The sequence below is a fragment of the Trichomycterus rosablanca genome, chromosome 10 (genome assembly GCF_030014385.1).
Source record: "Trichomycterus rosablanca isolate fTriRos1 chromosome 10, fTriRos1.hap1, whole genome shotgun sequence".
Classification (NCBI taxonomy): domain Eukaryota; kingdom Metazoa; phylum Chordata; class Actinopteri; order Siluriformes; family Trichomycteridae; genus Trichomycterus; species Trichomycterus rosablanca.
This window is the reverse complement of record NC_085997.1, coordinates 39,663,022-39,680,958: the sequence shown is the minus strand read 5'-3', so window position 1 is coordinate 39,680,958 and position 17,937 is coordinate 39,663,022. Positions and strand designations below refer to the sequence as shown.

Genomic DNA, 17,937 nt, shown 5'->3' with positions numbered 1-17,937 from the left:
CAGATTTGTAGTTTACCGCTACAGGTTTTATTATGTTTAACCAGTAATACCAAGAATGGCCTGTAGGTCTTCTTGAAAAACAAACAATGGACAATTATGCCACCAAATGTAGGCAACTTAAACATGTACAATAATTTCTAATTTATTAGATGTAGCAGTATGCAAAAAAATAAATAAAAATAAAGGATTAAGTATACTGTATTGTGTAATAAAACTATATAACTCTTCAGCATTCTCCTTGGGATTTCGGCATCATCTCCAGCATGAGGAATGTTTTTTTTTTTGCTTTATTTTTATTTATTTGTTTAATTTTTAATTGTAATACTTTGTGATTGATTGCACATTGCATTGTTTTTTACTCCTTCTTTATTGTATAATATTCAACATCTGTGTCTATCTATCTGTCTGTCTATTTATTTATATATATATATATATATACTGTATATATATATCTGTCTATCTGTCTGTCTGTCTATCTGTCTGTCTGTCTGTCTATCTATCTATCTAATTTATTTATTTATGTATATGTATATCTATCTACCTGTCTGTCTCTCTAATGTTGTTCTTTTGTTCCTCTCCTCATTAGCTGATAAATGTAAGAGACCTTCTCACTCAGATCAGGATCAGGATTTCGAGTTAGACCTAAATTACTGCAGATCTCTGAAAGGTGAGCGACTGACGTTAGAACCTTCACGCTCCGTCTAACCCCGAGCTTCTGGTTGATTGTAACGGCTCTCGTGCTGTCGTTCATTACAGAAATGGTGTCCGGTAAAAGGGTGTTTCCTACCAGGACCCAGGGCTGGGTCACGCTGGGCCGCAAACCCATGATCTCCGACAGTCCCATCCTGGAGAAGATCTTCAAATCTTATGCCGAGGTCTGTTTACTCAACCTACCTGCTGCTCAGAAGAAAACCGTCAACAAACCCAAACAGAGCGGCGTGAGAGGTAATTAGTCAGGACGGGGGCGTGTTACCCCCTGTGTTCTATCAGGGTTCTTATTATTGAGACTTTTTAATGCTTTGGGGACTGATGGTCATTATAACTGCTGCAGTTACGCCCCCTGCTGGCTGATCGATGGCGCCGCACTGCACAGAGACGGGGGATAACGGAGATCAGTGCGTGTCTCTCCGTGCACGATACAGATCTCCGTATGAACCCTGGTGCAGGTGAAAAGAAGCGGTCGGTACTGCACATGTGTCGGAGGGTGCGTGTGTTAGTCACAACCCTTCTCAGTCAGGAATTGGGGGATTGGATATGACTAAATCGCGACACATGTTTGGTTTGCGTCTCTCGTAGGAAAGCTGCACGGCAGCGAGGAGCGTAAGGCCTTCAGCGAGGCGGACCGGGAGCTCTTCCTGGAGATCTGTGACGTCAAGAGACTCTCGCAGTGCGTCGCCACCGAACCACAGACGGAGAACTACAGACCCTGTCCGGCCGTGCAGACCCTGGTACGCAACCTCATCCCCTTCATCCAGAGGTTCATCTACCACCACGAGGAGCACGGAGAGATGTACATGGACCTGCAGGAGAGCGGAATCGCTCAGGAGATCAAGTCACTGAGGTTCGGTCAGGTAGGCATGCTCCGTCCACGCCCACGACCACGCCCGTGTGTTTAATCGTAGCTCGGTGCATCACCTGATTGTTTTTTGGGTTTTTTCGGAAGGTGGGTAAACTTTACATTTATTACCGTCTGGAGCAGCCGGACGAGACGCCCATCCTGGAGAGCGAGGACATCGTCTGCCTCCTGAAGGACAGGAAGGAGCTCTACATTCAGAAGGATCACCTGTCGTCCAAGCTGGCCATCTGCAGGTACGACTTCAGGTGTTCTCATCACGCGCCGACTGGTTATTGATTTCGTCATGACCGTGTCCCTCTGGTTGCAGGGAGCTGGTGAAGCTGTTCACCACCGAGAAGAACTTCATGGATGATCTGAAGCACTTCCTCGAAGAACTCGTCATCCACGTTAACGTGAGCATGTTTAATAATATCAAGGGTCTCTGCACGACCCGGGTCGGTTTGTCAAGTCGAGTTTATTTCTAAACCACGTATAAAAGCACGTATAGGGCAGCGGTAGTTCAGTGGTTAAGGTACTGGACTAGTAATCAGAAGGTCGGGGGTTCAAACCCCACCACCACCACCACTAAATTTCCACTGCTGGGCCCCTGAGCAAGGCCCTTAACCCTCAATTATAAGTTGCTTGGATGAAAGCGTCCAATAAATGCCTCAAATGTAAATGAAAATGTAAAAGCAGCCGACGCTGATCGAAGCGCAGTACAAAAATAATATGAATCAAAGGCGCCCAGGTGGAGCAGCGGGATATTCCACTAGCACACCAGCGCAGAGATCCTGAACTCCTCGTTTCGGTCATCTGGGCACCATCTAGCTGGCATAATTGGCAGTGCCTGAAGCAGACACGTTTGTGCTAGGGTGGGATGACCGGACTATGTGTGTGGGGTCTTCAAACGCTGATAGAGGCGCCTAAAAGGGTTCCGTTAAGGGCTGAGCGCGGGTCGGAGGAGGCGTGAGCAGCAATACACCCTCCTCACCTCCAATCAGGGATCCACCAGCAGAGGGGGACAGATTCACTACGATAAATTGGAAAAAAAAAATGCAGAAATAACATATGAATCAAGTAATAAAATGATTGTTGAAATTTCACCCAACATTTATATCCAAGAACTATAAAATCATATAAATATAGACCAAAAAAAACCAGTATAAAATCCAGCACAAGCAATAAAAATCAACTCATGTTTACTAGTCACAAAGATTCCAAGTTCCTCCACCATGCCCAGGCCAGATTTAAACTCCACGATGATAGACGCACCCTTCACCCTCCACAGTCCCTTGATCTTTTAATCCAGACCTCAGGACTGTAAGCACTCATCCGGACACATTAAAGGCACACATCCGTCCCTTTGGCTGTCCTCAACCGGCCCACACGAGGTCAGTGATGATTAGAAGTCAGACGTAAATAAAAGCGCATTCACATGAGAAGCAGCTAAACCGAGTTACCAAAACAATTGATCAGCGATTTGGCTCACGAAGAGGCTGTGGTATGTCGCTGCAGGTATAAGTGTAGCGTTAGAATGATCCAAAATAAAAGCATTTGGTAAGAATTAGCAACTTAAATCCACTTTCCATCGTGGGAAAGAGTTTTACGAACTGGAACAGCACCATTAGTGACGTTACTTAATGAGTTGGTGATAATAATGTTATTACATTAATAATAATAATTGTTCCTCCCTTTTCTGTGTGATGCAGGATCCACATGCTTTGAGAACGTTCCTGAATAAAAAGGGAATTCAGGAGCTTCCTGAGGGAGAAGAGCAGTGGGAAGTTCCTGCACCTCTGGAGATTAAACCTGAACCCATAAGTAAGCAGGGGTGAAGGGAGAGGGAGCGAACGACACCCTAATCATTCCCTGGTGCTTTATGGGGGGTTTAAAGTCTCATCTGGGGCACGTTTGAGATGCTGGAGCTTTAATCTCGGATTCGTCCTTTTCTCCGCTCACCTGGTTATTTTCCTGAGTTTAGTATTTATGCACGCACCTGACGGCGCAGGATTAGCAGTGAGTGTGTATGCTAAATAGGATTTGTTCAGTACGCTGCTCGCTGACGTGATAGCTGTTATTAGGGCTGCAGGACGGCGGAGAGAGATCCATACATGAGCACTGAGGTGTCCAGGCCCCCATAAAGCATGTGCACCAGTACATGTGGATGGATACACTCCATTTAGCTAGAACTGCAGGCCCATGTTTGTGCATTTTCTGTCAGTTCTTAAGTGTATAGGATAAGAGGAAATGTATAGTTTAATTTTACAGAAAACCCCCTTTAAGTATCAGAAGCTTTAACAAAAAACAGCTAAAGGACATGATGCTCAAATGATGATAACTCCAAAGTTTCAGTGAGTATAAGTAGGAGTGCAGGTCTGGAATACCGTTACTAACATTTCATTCCGGTGGCATTACTTGTTAACTATAACTATACCAAGTTTTGGGCTTCTAACTTATTATGATCTGGAGTTATTAAAGCTAAAGCAATCCATACATGGTCACCAAACCTTTTCAACAGAATCAAACTGACAATATTGGCAAAAAATGTTAAAAAAAAAATATATAAGATGAATTATTTGTATTTTATACACTAAATTATATAACAGATTTGTGCTTTTCCGCCTCTAAAACTCTCCCAGACTCTTCAAACTTCAGCAGTTCCTCCTCTCCTTATTATTTTGACACCAGGCCATGAAAGACGTGAGAGTGAATCAGAGCTCAAATGACTCAACAAAATGACTCAGTTCAAACGAATCATTCTTTGGAATGGTGAAATATGGTGAATTGTGTGACCCCCCCCCCCCCCCCCCCCCATCGCTGATCAGTCAGTGATTGTAGTGCACAAACCACGACAACGTAAAAGACTTCCGATCACAAGAGATCGAGTCGTGCGGTATGAACTGTACGGCGATCTGACGGCTCGAGGGGTTGAAAGACGGCTTTATAAACCAATCTGAGCTTTTTGAGTTATTTTAGCCAATCAAAAGTCGCAAATGCTGATTGTTTTGTGTATTTCATTAGTTTGCGTCACACCGAAGACACAGCAATGAATTGTAGTGGGTCTACGGAGTTGAACCATATTTTTTAACGAATTTGAGTAAAGTGCACTAAAATACAACCTTTCTGTCCTTAATGTTCTGTTTCCCTTGTGTGTTTATTGGTAGTATCCTCCATGGTCAGCTTATCAGGAGCTGCGAGTGCTCAGGAGGAAGAAATGAACAAGGTGGACGATGATACGCTGCACTGCTGGCCTCCCAGAGCTTCACTCAGCAAAACTGGAGGCAACAAAACGGGTGAGTGAAGAAATTATAATTGCATTACAATTTTAATGAAGTAAGTAATCTCCCCTTAATTCCTTACATGGTCGTGTTTTGTTCTGACTGAGGTATATCAAGGTTCTTTATCTGACCGATGTTGTTCATGCAGGAACTGGAAGCCAGGCAGTAGATGCAGTGATGAAAATGTGGCCTCCTCCAGCACCCCCAACCTCCTCGGGTCCTCCTGCTCCCTCGTCCTCTCAGCGCAGCTCTGGAGCTGATAGGAGCTTCTCCAATGCGAGCGCTCAGGAACGTTCTGCAGAACCAGGAGCTCCAAATAGTAGTAGTACTGCGGGACCCAGGTCCAGTGGTGGCTTCCAACACTCAGCAGGTGAGGAAATGACTTACCTGACCATATCAAACCTCCACGTCCAGTATTGCTCCTGTATACTGACGTTCTTCCATCTAACAATCCAGGTCCTTCAGAACCTCAGAGTTCCAAATCTGCTAAGGTCCAGAAACCAGACGTTCCTCATGAAGCGGACGCCGGATCCAGCCAGGAGCCTGTCGAGCCAGTCGTGGACGAGCCAGAGACCAAGAGTGATCCAGCTCCAGCAGCAGAAGAGCTCCAGCAGCCTCCTCAGGAGTAAGATTAATGTTCCTCTCATCGAATTTCATGTCTGTTAAAGATTTCTGCGAATCTTTATTTTCCTCACATTTGATTTTTCAGAGATCACAAGCCCATCAAGCCTCCGGAGGTGGTGGCGAGCCAGTTCCAGGGAAGCGTTCCTCAGCGGCCTCCCCTGCCGCTGGACAGCGCGGTGTGGACCAAACCGCTGGCCGGAGAAGCCGGGCTGGAGGACCTGACCTCGGACCTCAGCGTCCCTCAGTCCCTGCTGTTCTCCCAGGAGTACGACGACACGGCCGACATCGGACTGTGGGGGGAGAAGCTGGTCCACTCGTTCCTCAGCAGCTGGAAGGAGAGCGGCGACGGGCCAGCGGAGATCCGCTGGTACAACGAGAAAGGCGAGAGCGGCCGGCCGTACGACTTCAGGCTGACCTTCAGCGGCGGCGCCGGCGGCACACGGGAGGTCTACGTTGAGGTCAAGACCACGGTGAAGCACGACAAGCACTTCATCCATCTCTCGGCCAACGAGCTGGACTTCGCCCTGAAGGAGAAGGAGAGCTATCACATCTACAGGGTGTACGGGGCCGGGGACTCGGAGAGGGTCCGTCTGTGTCGCATCAAGAACCTCGCCCAGCACCTGCACTCCAAAACTCTGGAGCTCTTTTTATTTGTGTAGCACAAATTATATTTTAATTCTTTTTATATTTAAATTTTCTTTTAGATTGTTATTAAACCACTTGTGTTTTAGGCTGAGAAATGTAAATCACTTCCAGCTCTGTAAGCTGAGCAGCATTAAAACTTTCCACTGTTTTTAAAATTTCAAGATATTTCAAAATATTTTCTCGTCTTTTTAAATGAAATGTTTTATTTTATTATTACAATTAATTCTGTCTGTGAGGTTTTAAATTATTTTATGCGTCTTAGATTCGTCCTGACTCCTGTGCACAAAATAACTGCAAATATTTCTTATATTACTCACCTGTTTACTGTCAGACTCTCTTAATTAAACAGTAAAAAAATGATTTTGTTGTATTTTCTGTTTATGCAGTTTTCTCCAATTTAGTCGTATCTGATTCCCCATTGGTATTTCACCTGTACTGCAGCTGAGGAGGGCTGTAACCAATATACCACCTCTTTGTTTCTTCACTCAAAGTCCACTTTATCAGCTCCACTTACCATATAGAAGCACTTTGTAGTTCTACAATTACTGACTGTAGTCCATCTGTTTCTCTACATGCTTTGTTACCCCCTTTCATGCTGTTTTTCAGTGGTCAGGACCCCCACAGGACCACCACAGAGCAGGTATTATTTAGGTGGTGGATGATTCTCAGCACTGCGGTGACACTGAACATTGAAGAACAGGGTGAAAGGGGGTAACAAAGCATGATTACAGACAGACATGATAAGAGACAGATGGACTACAGTCAGTAATTGTAGAACTACAAAGTGCTTCTATATGGTAAGTGGAGCTGATAAAATGGACAGAGTGTAGAAACGAGGTGGTTTTAATGTTATGACTTGATCGGTGTATACAGTATATACATTATATACAGTGTTGTTTGTGCTCAAATAGCTCATTTTTTAGCTTTTTTTCAGGCAAAAATAACCTGAAGTATGCATACATCACATCTATTGTCTTCTTGGTGCACATTTAGTGCTTAAACTACAAACACTGAGATGAATTTGATCCCCGTTTGCATTTATAAATCCCCCGGAATGTCTTTACAGCAGATTTCGGAACACGACTGCATGGATTCTCTTTATTCAGTCACTGAATCTGGCCTGCTCATAGTCAGTGTTCGATTTCACAAACTCCAGAAAGCATTTAGTTTTAAAACTGAGTATGGGGCAGGTTGGCAGCATTTTAAATGATTCAATATTGCATTGGCACGACGGTGCAGCTGGTAGACTGGGTGCCACGCAGCGATATAGGTCTTGGGGACCAGAGATCAGTTTTGGGTTATATAATTCACCTGGGTTTGATTCGGATGTCACTGAACCCTTCACGACCCTGACCGGGATGAATCGGTAAGCAAAAAATTGTATTTTTTAACAGTTGCAGTGGCATGGGATGGCACAGTGGTGCGGTGCGTAGCGCTGTCACCTCACAGGTCCTTTCTGTGTGAAGTTTTGCATGTTCTCTTTGTGTCCATATGGGTTTCCTGTAGGTGCTCCGGTTTCCTCCTACAAGTCCAAAGACATGCAGTCAGGACAACTGGTGCTACTAGAAATTACCCTGAGTGTGAATGTGTGTGTGTGTGTGTGCCCTGTGATGGACTTGCAACCTGTCCGGGGTGTTTCCTGCCTTTCGCCCAGTGAATCGGACCCACCGCAGCCTTGACCAGGATGACCTTGACCAGCAATGGTACAACAGACAATAAATGATGAATGAGTGAATGATGGACTGAATGTGGTGGCACAGGGGCTCGGCGGAAAATTGGGTCGCTTTAATCGATTGATTGCACCTAGTTGTTCAGATATACTCCGGACCCATCGCGACCCTGATCAGGGAAAAAGACGCTCCGCTTCGGAGACAGAGGGGGCGGGGCGTCACCTGCTAGTTCCGCTGCGATTGGCTAATTGAAGCAGATGGGCGTGGCTTCCAGGAGGCTTTGATTTCTGAGCCATAGAGAAACAATAGCGGTCCGATACTCACCGTTTACAGCATTAATACCGTCTGGATCGATTAATCGAATAAAACAAATGCACAAAGAGGAGCTGCAGTGAAAAAATAATGGAGTAATGTGCTTTTATTTCCAGATTAAAGCTTCTGCCTGGAACGGACAGCCTGGTAAATGCAGACTGGTTTAATGGTGAGTATCTCTGCAACACAAAGCCTGTGTTCTGCATTCCAGCAGCAGCATCATGTGTGATTATTATAGAGGGGCTTTATCTGCTATAATAATAATAATAATAATAATGATAATAATAATAATAATAATGATAATAATAATAATAATAATAATAATAACATGTATGTATGTATGTATGTTTGTGTTGCTCTGTAATGGATTGGCGACCTGTCCAGTATGTTTTCTACCTTTAACCCAGTGAATCGTACCCACCGCGACCCTGAGTAGGATAAAGCGGTGGTGAAACAGACAATGAATGAAAGAATGAATTAATAAATAATAGTAATAATTTAATAACGTGTTAACCTGTTTGTAGATAAATAAACCAGTGGAGTAGCAGCATCATTTGTACTAACCTACTGTAGGGGTTTTCATATAATAATAAACATAATAATATGAAAAAAAATAACATGTATGTATGTATTTATGTTTATGTTGCACTGTCATGGATTAGCGACCTGTCTGGTGTGTTTTCTACCATTTGCCCAGTGAACTGTACCCACCGCGACCCTGAGTAGGATGAGAATGAATTAATAATAATGATAATCTATGTGTTAACTCGTTTGTAGATAAATAAACATCATTTGTTCATACTATAGGGGTTTCCATGCAATACTACTACTACTACTACTACTAATAATAATAATAATAATAATATGTATTTATGTTTATGTTGCACTGTGATGTTGGTGACCTCTCTGGGGTGTTTCCTACCATTCGCCCAGTGAATCGTACCCACCGCGACCCTGAGTGGAATAAAGCGATAGTGAAATAGACAATGAATGAATGAATGAATATCACTAATAATAATAATAATAATAATAATAATAATAATAATAATATGTATGTATTTAGGTTTGTGTTGCCCTGTGATGGATTGGCGACCTGTCTGGGGTGTTTCCTACCAATCGCTCAGTACCCACCGCGACCCTGAGTAGGTTAAAGCGGTGGTGAAATAGACAATGAATGAAAGAATGAATGCTTAAATGAATTAATAATAATGATAATAATATTAATAATAATAATATGTATGTTTATGTTGCCCAGTGATGGATTGGCAACCTGTCCAGTGTGTTTTCTACCTTTAGTCCAGTAAATGGTTCCCACCGCGACCCTGAGTAGGATTAAGCAGTGGTGAAATAGACAATGAATGAATGAATAAATGAATGAATGAATAATAATAGTAATAACAACAACAACAACAACAACAACAACAACAACAACATGTATGTATTTAGGTGTATGTATTTAAGGGTATGTTTTCGCCCAGTACCCACCGCGACCCTGAATAGGATAAAGCAGTTGTAAAACAGATGATTGAATGAATGAATGAATAATAATAATAATAATAATAATAATAATAATAACATGTATATATGTATGTATGTTTATGTTGCACTCGGATGGATTGGCGACCTGTCTGGGTTGTTTTCTAACATTCGTCCAGTACCCACCGCGACCCTGAGTAGGATAAAGCAGTGGTAAAACAGATGATTGAATTAATATTATTAATAATAATAATCTAATAATGTGTTTACTCGTTTAAATATATAAATAAAGCAGTGTAGTAGCAGCACTGCGGATTCCACTATCAGATCCACACATGCAGGAGTGTCAGTATTCCCAGGCTAGCTCCCGTCCTGCTGCTCCACACACCGCGGCGTGTTTTCCCCAAAAATATGATTTATGAGCCGATTTAAAGGCACGAAATTCTCTCAGTGATTAAATAAATGTGCCAGGCAGCCGAGCAGGATGGCAAATAATTCATAAATATAATGAATAGACTGTCGTGCTGACTGAGACACAACAGCCCGCTAATGTTATTGTGAGCTAGCGTTCCTGTCAGGGGTGAGTCGGTCAGGATGCTGTAGGTCACCGGCAGCCTAACAAACACACAAAAACACCATTAAAAGACACAAAACCCTGATAAACACATCACAAACACACAAAAAGTAGAACCACATCATTAATTTAGTGTTTAAATGTTCGTATTATCGGAATTTTGATCACAAAGCGTGCTGTTTTGGTCTGAAAGGCGACCTGTGTAGGGTAACTAGCATGCAGGCCTGCAGCACTCATCCATGTAGTGAATGGAATTCCTGTCAGACTTCAGTGCTTCATTCATTCATTCATTTATTCATTTATAGAAATAATCATTATGACATTAGGGTGGCTCGGTGGGTAGCACTGTCGCCTCACAGCAAGAAGGTCCTGGGTTCGATCCCAGGGTGGTGCGGTTCGGGTCCTTTCTGTGTGGAGTTTGCATGTTCTCCCCGTGTCTGTGTGGGTTTCCTCCGGGAGCTCCGGTTTCCTCCCACAGTCCAAAGACGTGTAAGTGATTTGATCTGGAGATACTAAATAGTCCATGACTGTGTTCAATATTAAACTTGAACTGATGAATCTTGTGTAAGCAGTAACTACCGTTCCTGTCATGAATGGAACCAAAGTGTAAAACATCACGTTAGAATCCTAATAAATAAATAAATAAACATTACGAAATTACCATTTCCCCTCTTCCCCTTGTTATTAAAGCCTTAACCTTCTGTTTCAAAGTAGGAGTCAGTTCTTTATTTATATTATGGCTCATTACTACTCTGTATGGCCACAAATCCCCACAGACAAACTCCAGAATCTTGTAAAAAGCCTATCCTAAAATGGTAGTGGCTTAATAGTTTGACTTGAATGACACTTAACCTCCCTAAAGCTCTGAGCACTGACCTGTTCTGATCTAAAAGCGACATCCTTACTCAAGTCCATTTAAAAACCTGCGTTAACATCAATGATTTTTGATGCATTAACAGGATCAAACGTGAAACCTGATCCAACACAAACAAACTATTTAGTCCATGTCTAAATACTAAGTATTAATACTATTTTTTTCCCTCCGGTGGTAACTCAGTAGGTAGAGCTTTGGGCTGTCAATCAAAAGGTTGTCGGTTGACATCCCAGCTCTGCTTGAGCCCTTGAGCAAGGCACCTGATCCTCTCAGCTCCAGCGATGGCTCCATACAATGACTGACCCTGTGTCCTGCACTTTGACCCCAGCTTCCAAACCCTCTGGGATACACGTAAAAAGCGTTTCATTGTACTGCACATGTGTAGATACATGTATAACAAATATAGGCGTTCCTTGCGTTGAATCAGTACTGCATAAGAATGTTAGTCCTTTCTGACATAGATGTGTACATTTAGGTTGTAATCACAATATATACTGGGGAGGGGGCACGTCCCTCCAATATTCAAAGCTCGAAATGCCTCCCCCCAATATACTGATGTAAAAAGTATAAATACACATGTTCCACTTACTTAGCTTTATGTTGGCAGGACCCCCGTAAGTTTACCCCAAACACACACAGCAGGAAGGTTCTGGGTTTGATTCCCAGGTGGGGCAGTCTGTGTCCTTTCTGTGTCGAGTTTGCATGTTCTCCCAGTGTCTGTGTGGGTTTCCTTTGTTTGCTCTGGTTTCCTTCCACAAGTCCAAAGATGTGCAGTCAGGATATCTGGAGATACTCGAGTCCCCCTAGATATGTGTGTATGCTCTGTGATGGACTGGCAACCTGTCCAGGATGTTTCCTGTCTTTTGCCCGTGACCCAAAATAAGATAAAGTGTGGATTGTGATTGGATGGTAATTAGTTGTGATTGTGGCACTAATACAGCACCGCTTGTACTGAAATCCACTAAATGTTCAGTGGAAGCAGCATACGGTGAAATGTAGTGACGCTGTGAGTCGACGCATTTCAACCTGATTTGTGTTCAATTCTGACACGATTCAGCGTCTCGTTCTTTTATATTCAAACCTGCACGGATTGTTTTACCTTTAAGAGCTCGAGTGACGTTAAATCGACATGACAGAGGTTTTGTTTTTTTATTTTGGCACGTTTACTGCATGTTACTGTGGAACAGCAGTGACGTGTGTGTGTTGCATTTCAATTCGGCACTAATTCCTCTCCATAGATTTGAACACTGCTGTTAGCTACCATATCATATTTTTATAATTGGAATCAGTGAGACCTGCATAAACACCTAGAAAAAAAATAGGAATTTTAGAAAATGCTTAGAAAAACATTTAGTTTTTTTTGTATTTCATGCTGCAGGCAATACAGCATTTGATTTTTTTGCCACAAAGAAGTGCATAATGACATTGGCTTTGACCTAGCGAGGCAGAATCCTGTTCCTCTAGTTCAGCTTCCACTCCTATCACTGTAAAATGATGTGAAGGGTTTCTGCACGCTGTCAGAAATCCAATTCCACGCTATTAAACGACCGGTCTGGCTGTGAAAGTGCCGTGAGGATTCAATTGAACAAGATGTACAATGTACACGCCAAATCAGCGCCAGCCTAAACAAACAGGAGCATCAGCGGTGTGGTGGAACCTACGGTGCAAAACCAAACACCTCTTACTCACTGTCACCACCAAACTGTGTGTGTTTATGTGTTTATATCCGCCGCAGTGCCGTGCACACCCGGGGAGGGGAGATTCTGACCAGCACGGCTAGACGTGAGCTGTAAAGGTAACCAGGGGGGGTGCAGGAGTTCTGGTTCCTTTCAGCATCGCTCTGCAGTAAAATGGAACAGAATTAGTCTTGTAGAAAGAAAGGCCACCTCGCAGTCTGGATTCGCCGCAGAACATCGGCTGGTACGGCTTTAAACTACAGTTGCAAAATAATAGTTTTATTTTACAACAGCCCTCTTCAGGTCATCCCGAACATCCCGTCTTTATCTTGAATGTAAGCACATTGTTTTATCATTTAGCCATTAATTCCCTTCCTTTATTTCTGGTGTTTAGCCATCTTGGATAAGGATCCTGCAATTGGGTTCTATTCCTCTTATCATTGCAGGCGTGGGGTTACGCCTGGCATCTCCCTCACGAAGCGCTCATCACCTGCTGGGCATGTTGTCACTTTTTTGGTTCTTTTTTTGACAGCTTGGGTTGTTACTCATTGGTGGATTGAGTAGCTGGCACAAATGGTAATCCAGCTCACCTGTATTTCTTCTCCAGACTAGCTCTGACTTGTAAGTGTGTTTATTCTCTCTTTTCTCTAAGCTGTCTCTCATCTGTGGTGTGCATTCACTTGCCTGTGCTGTTCTCTAATACCGCTTTGAGCTGTGGATTATGGTTTGGTTGTGTTCCGAGTTTATCTCAAATTTAAATTGTTTTTAATTGTTGATTCCCTTCTTTGATTTTGAGGCTTTTTAGCATAAAACATTGAAAAAGTTTGTGCTTAATACGTGTTAATATGATTGGAAAATGAGTAGTTGGGCCCTCAAATGGTGTAGTGGATCCAAGTTTGAATCTCAGCGCTGCGATTAGCCAAACAGACATGACTGGCTATGTCTGGGGTTTGGTCGATCAGAGGCACTAATATGGATTGTAAATCAACACCTAAATTGTTACAGAGAGGGGCTACCATCCTTACACTGCATCAAAGACCCTGCCCCCTTTTTTAGTCCAGTCGTTTCCCACCCAGCAGACCAGTGGCCGATTTTGTCTGCCGCAGGCACTGCCAATCCTGCCTGCTAGGGGGCGCCCAGCCGACCGGCAACATAGCTGAGATTCAAACTCTGAGACAACACCATAAGTCGCAGAAGAGAGAGAATAAACACACTAACGAGATGAAATACAGCTACAGCTACTCAATCCACCAATGAGTAACAACCCAGGCTTTAAAAAAAGAACCAAAAAAGTGACATGTGCCCAGCAGGTGGGTGCGACACTGTGGCTGGGTTCTTCTGTCACAGGGTGAGGGAGGTGCCAGGCGTAACCCCGTGCCTGAGATCATAAGGGGAATAGAACACAATTTCAGGATCCTTAATCAAGCCAGAACAATACCATGGCTAAAGAGCCAGAAATGAAAGAAGAGAAATAATAGCTAAATTATTGACAATTATAGCCAATCGCTACAGCACCCCAATTAGTGATTACCCAGTAACCCAGAAAAGAGAGAGATAGCCAGGAGAAGAATTACAGAGGTCCTGGAATGCCACTTGTGCCAGCTACTCAATCCACCAATGAGTATCAACCCAATCTCTCAAAATAATAGCAAGAAAGTGAAACACTGCACTGTAGTAGCAGACATTAAAATATACAATTTCTGTTACTTTCGTATGAAATGGAAATTACTTCATGTGTTTAGTAAAGATTATTTTCTTATTTTATTTATAATTAATGATAAAATCCAGGAAACTCCAGGAGGGTCGATGTTCCTCTGACAGGTCAGTATATTTGCCTGAAGGGCTGGAGATCTTTTAACTCTTCACTAGACTAAAACAGCTCAGCCTGAGGTAAAATGTACCGCCTGACCATGATTCCTCTCTCTCTCTCTCTCTCTCTCTCTCTCTCTCTCTCTCTCTGTGTGTTTATGTGCGAATGCAGTAAAGCCAACCGGCTGCCAGCACTTACGCTTCCCCCCCTGTGGAAAAATGGACCTGTCTCCTGTGGTGTCTCGAGTGTCCATGGACATCCTGGCGGAGCTGCAGCTCTTTGCTGCTCAGAACCTGGAGAAGATCGAGGTCAACAAGTATTACGAGGTGATCCGAGAGCTCGGCAAGGGCACCTACGGCAAGGTGGACCTGGTCGTTCATAAAATCAGAGGTACGGAGGAACTTTTGGTATTGTAAATGAATGGTCTGGGGGTGGAGGGAGAGGTTGGCCAGGGCCCCGAGATGAATTTGCGTTCGGGAGTCTCTGTGCAGCGCCATCGATCAGCCAGCAGAGGGCATAATAGCAGCAGTTATGAGGAATCCCCTCCATTGGAGCGGCTTAAGTAGACAACAGACCAAGGGTACAAATCTGCTGAAACCCTGTTACAATCACACCTTGGTACAGCGGTACCTTGAAGCTCAACGTCAGTCGGTTCTGGGAGTGGTGTCGAGTTTTAAAGACGTTGAGTTTCAGGGTATTTTTCCCCATAAGGATGTTTGGGGAACCTGTTAATGCGTCCCTGGTCCCGTGGAGCTGCAGATATTTTAGTCTCATGTAAAATAATGAGGTTGTTTTTGACACTTAAACACTGAAAATAACACAAATATAATATAAACACACTGAAATACAATTACTAACAGTTAAACATCAATAAAAATACAATAAAAGCTGCACTTTAGTTTTACTTCTTTATTGTTTCCTGACGCTTCTTAATGCTGGAGATGCTTGATGTTGGAATATCGTATTCCCTTCGGCACCGGCGCATTCACATGAGAAGTGACAAAACCGCTTCTGCGCCGCTGTGCCGTTATTTCCTATGAAGTGTGACGGCGGTGCACAAAACTCAGCGTGACTTACTGTAGTAAAACAGCGAGTGAGGAATGTGATTAGTGGAGGAACTTATGAGCAGTAATAATGAAGAGAAGTTTAGTGCTCCTGTCTCCTTCTTTTACTACATTAAACCACGTTAAGCTTTATTTTCAACCAGAAGCGTTTTAGACTCTGGGAGAAGCTGATTCTGATTCTCACCATTTCTCAGAAGCTGGAGCTGTAACACAAGTTTAAAAGTGAAACAGGGAGGAGAATCCAGATAAACACAGATACACGTGGAGCTGTAACCCTGGATCTGCACCTTATTCCACACTGATGCAGATCCAGATCAGATTCACACGCTGGTGAGGGTTTGTTTTGACAGTGAGCTACTTATTCGAGTTCTTCTCCTCTCCCTCCAGGAAGCAAGATGGCTCTTAAATTCCTGAAGAAGAAAAACACCAAGATCAAAAGTTTTCTGAGGGAGTACAGCATCTCGCTCTACCTCTCGCCCTGCCCCTTCATCATCAACATGTTCGGGATCGCCTTCGAGACCGAGGATTTTTACGTCTTCGCTCAGGAGTACGCGGTGGCGGGGGATCTTTTCGACATCATTCCTCCACAGGTAATCACACCTTCTACCCACACAGTCGAGGTCAGAGGTCAGAAGTGTAAATACACTCGTATGGGGGTTTGTTTTTGACAGCACCACTGAGATTCAAACCCAAATCTGAGTGGTGGTGGGCTAGAGTTCAAATCTCAGCTCTGCAATCAACCGACCAAGCGCTTACACAGACACACGATCCGCTCTGTGTCCGCACAACTGCTGGAGATCGGTGCGTGACTCTCTCCGTGCGCTATACGGATCTCCAGTCATGTGACTGGAATGCCACTTGTGCCAGCTACTCGAACCACCAGTGAGTAACAACCCAATCTCTCAAAAAAGTACACCTGTTGTAGCTTAGTGGTTAGGGTACTGGACTAGTAATCAGAAAGTTGCCGGTTCAAGCCCCACCACTGCCAGGTTGCCACTGTTGGGCCCTTGAGCAAGGCCCTTAACCCTCAATTGCTTAGACTGTAAACTGTCACAGTGCAGTAAGTCGCTTTGGATCAAACAAAATACAACATCGTCGAAAGGGCGTGACGTTGTGACCCTCCTCGAGTGGAGGTCTGCAGCAGTAGAGGTGAAATACCATCTGGGAATTGGATATGACTAGATTGAAAGGGAAAAATGCATGAAAATGAGCTATCAAGGTCATTCAAGTTCTCCTGTTGTTCCTTTCTCAGGTGGGTCTTCCAGAGACTGTGGCGAAGCGCTGTGTCCACCAGGTGGCGCTGGCCCTGGACTACATGCACTGCAGGAAGCTGGTGCACCGCGACATCAAGCCTGAGAACGTGCTGCTGTTCGACCGGGAGTGCCGCAGGGTGAAGCTGTCCGACTTCGGCATGGCGCGCTGCGCCGGCTCCCTGGTGAAGCGGGTGAGCGGCACCATCCCGTACACGGCGCCCGAGCTGAGCGACGCCACCCAGCGGGACGGGATCTGCGTGGACTACAGCACGGACGTCTGGGCTCTGGGCGTGCTCCTGTTCTGCATGCTGACCGGAAACTTCCCGTGGGAGAAGGCCGTGCCATCGGACGCCTTCTACGACGAGTTCGCTCGCTGGCAGCGGAGGCCGACGGGCACCGTGCCCTCGCAGTGGCGCCGCTTTAGCGCCGAGGCGCTGATCATGTTCCGCAAACTGCTGGCCTTGGAGAGGGAGCGCAGGTGCTCGGTGAAGGAGGTGTTCGCCCACTTCGGTCAGCGCTGGTTGCTGGACGGCGAGGCGGTGGGCGGAGGAGTTGGTGGAGGAGGAGGAGGGCAGCACAAGATGGCGCTCGGGTCTTCCTCGGAGGAGGAGGAGCTGCTGGTGGACCGGATGAAGCAGCAGACCCTCTCTCCAGCCAGTAAGGATGCCGGGGACGCCGAAATCGCCCGTCATTTCAGCTCGGTGTCCACCAACAGCTCGGTGTCGTCCACTACCAGCTACGAGCGCGTCCCCCGAGAGAGCGACGCCGCCGGACGCATCCTGGTCACCACGCCCATCGAGATCTGCGTCTAGAGAGGGTCAGATGCTTCCACGGCATCCATACGCCCTTAAAAACACGGTCAACCATCATCCAGCCGTCCTAGATCATCATCAAGGGTGATTAAAGCAAACAATTTTAATCCAGTGAATAGTAGCGCGTTCTTTTCAGAGGGGAAAGAATTCTTACGAAGCTTCAGAACTTCTGCTGAGCACTTCTTTCCACACAGAGCTGCACAGAACAATAATTAGGGCTCGACTTAAAGCAATACAAGCGGAGAGAGAAAAAATAAAGTAGTATTTGATGTCAAGACTTTTTTAGATCAAACACTCGAGTGCAAAAGTTTGCT

General features: G+C 44.6%; 2 protein-coding genes across 3 annotated transcripts in view; both read left to right on the top strand.

Annotated features, from left to right (window-relative positions):
• wu:fj29h11 (uncharacterized) overlaps positions 1 to 6,462 on the top strand; it is a 50,652-nt gene extending 44,190 nt beyond the window's left edge. For both annotated transcript variants that reach the window (XM_063003333.1, XM_063003334.1), the window contains exons 39-48: positions 587 to 667; positions 757 to 945; positions 1,297 to 1,571; positions 1,664 to 1,809; positions 1,884 to 1,968; positions 3,265 to 3,376; positions 4,720 to 4,848; positions 4,982 to 5,203; positions 5,290 to 5,458; positions 5,543 to 6,462. In XM_063003333.1, the coding sequence (XP_062859403.1) occupies positions 587 to 667; positions 757 to 945; positions 1,297 to 1,571; positions 1,664 to 1,809; positions 1,884 to 1,968; positions 3,265 to 3,376; positions 4,720 to 4,848; positions 4,982 to 5,203; positions 5,290 to 5,458; positions 5,543 to 6,116 (1,982 nt within the window). In that variant the 3' untranslated portion in view covers positions 6,117 to 6,462. The remainder of the gene's footprint in view (positions 1 to 586; positions 668 to 756; positions 946 to 1,296; positions 1,572 to 1,663; positions 1,810 to 1,883; positions 1,969 to 3,264; positions 3,377 to 4,719; positions 4,849 to 4,981; positions 5,204 to 5,289; positions 5,459 to 5,542) is intronic.
• Positions 6,463 to 8,114: 1,652 nt separating this feature from the next.
• On the top strand, positions 8,115 to 17,734 carry bsk146 (brain specific kinase 146). Its single transcript, XM_063004035.1, has 4 exons — positions 8,115 to 8,253; positions 14,666 to 14,884; positions 15,946 to 16,148; positions 16,811 to 17,734. The coding sequence occupies exons 2-4, from the start codon at positions 14,713 to 14,715 to the stop codon at positions 17,621 to 17,623; spliced, it is 1,188 nt and encodes a 395-aa protein (XP_062860105.1). The 5' UTR covers positions 8,115 to 8,253; positions 14,666 to 14,712; the 3' UTR covers positions 17,624 to 17,734.
• Positions 17,735 to 17,937: the final 203 nt, after the last annotated feature.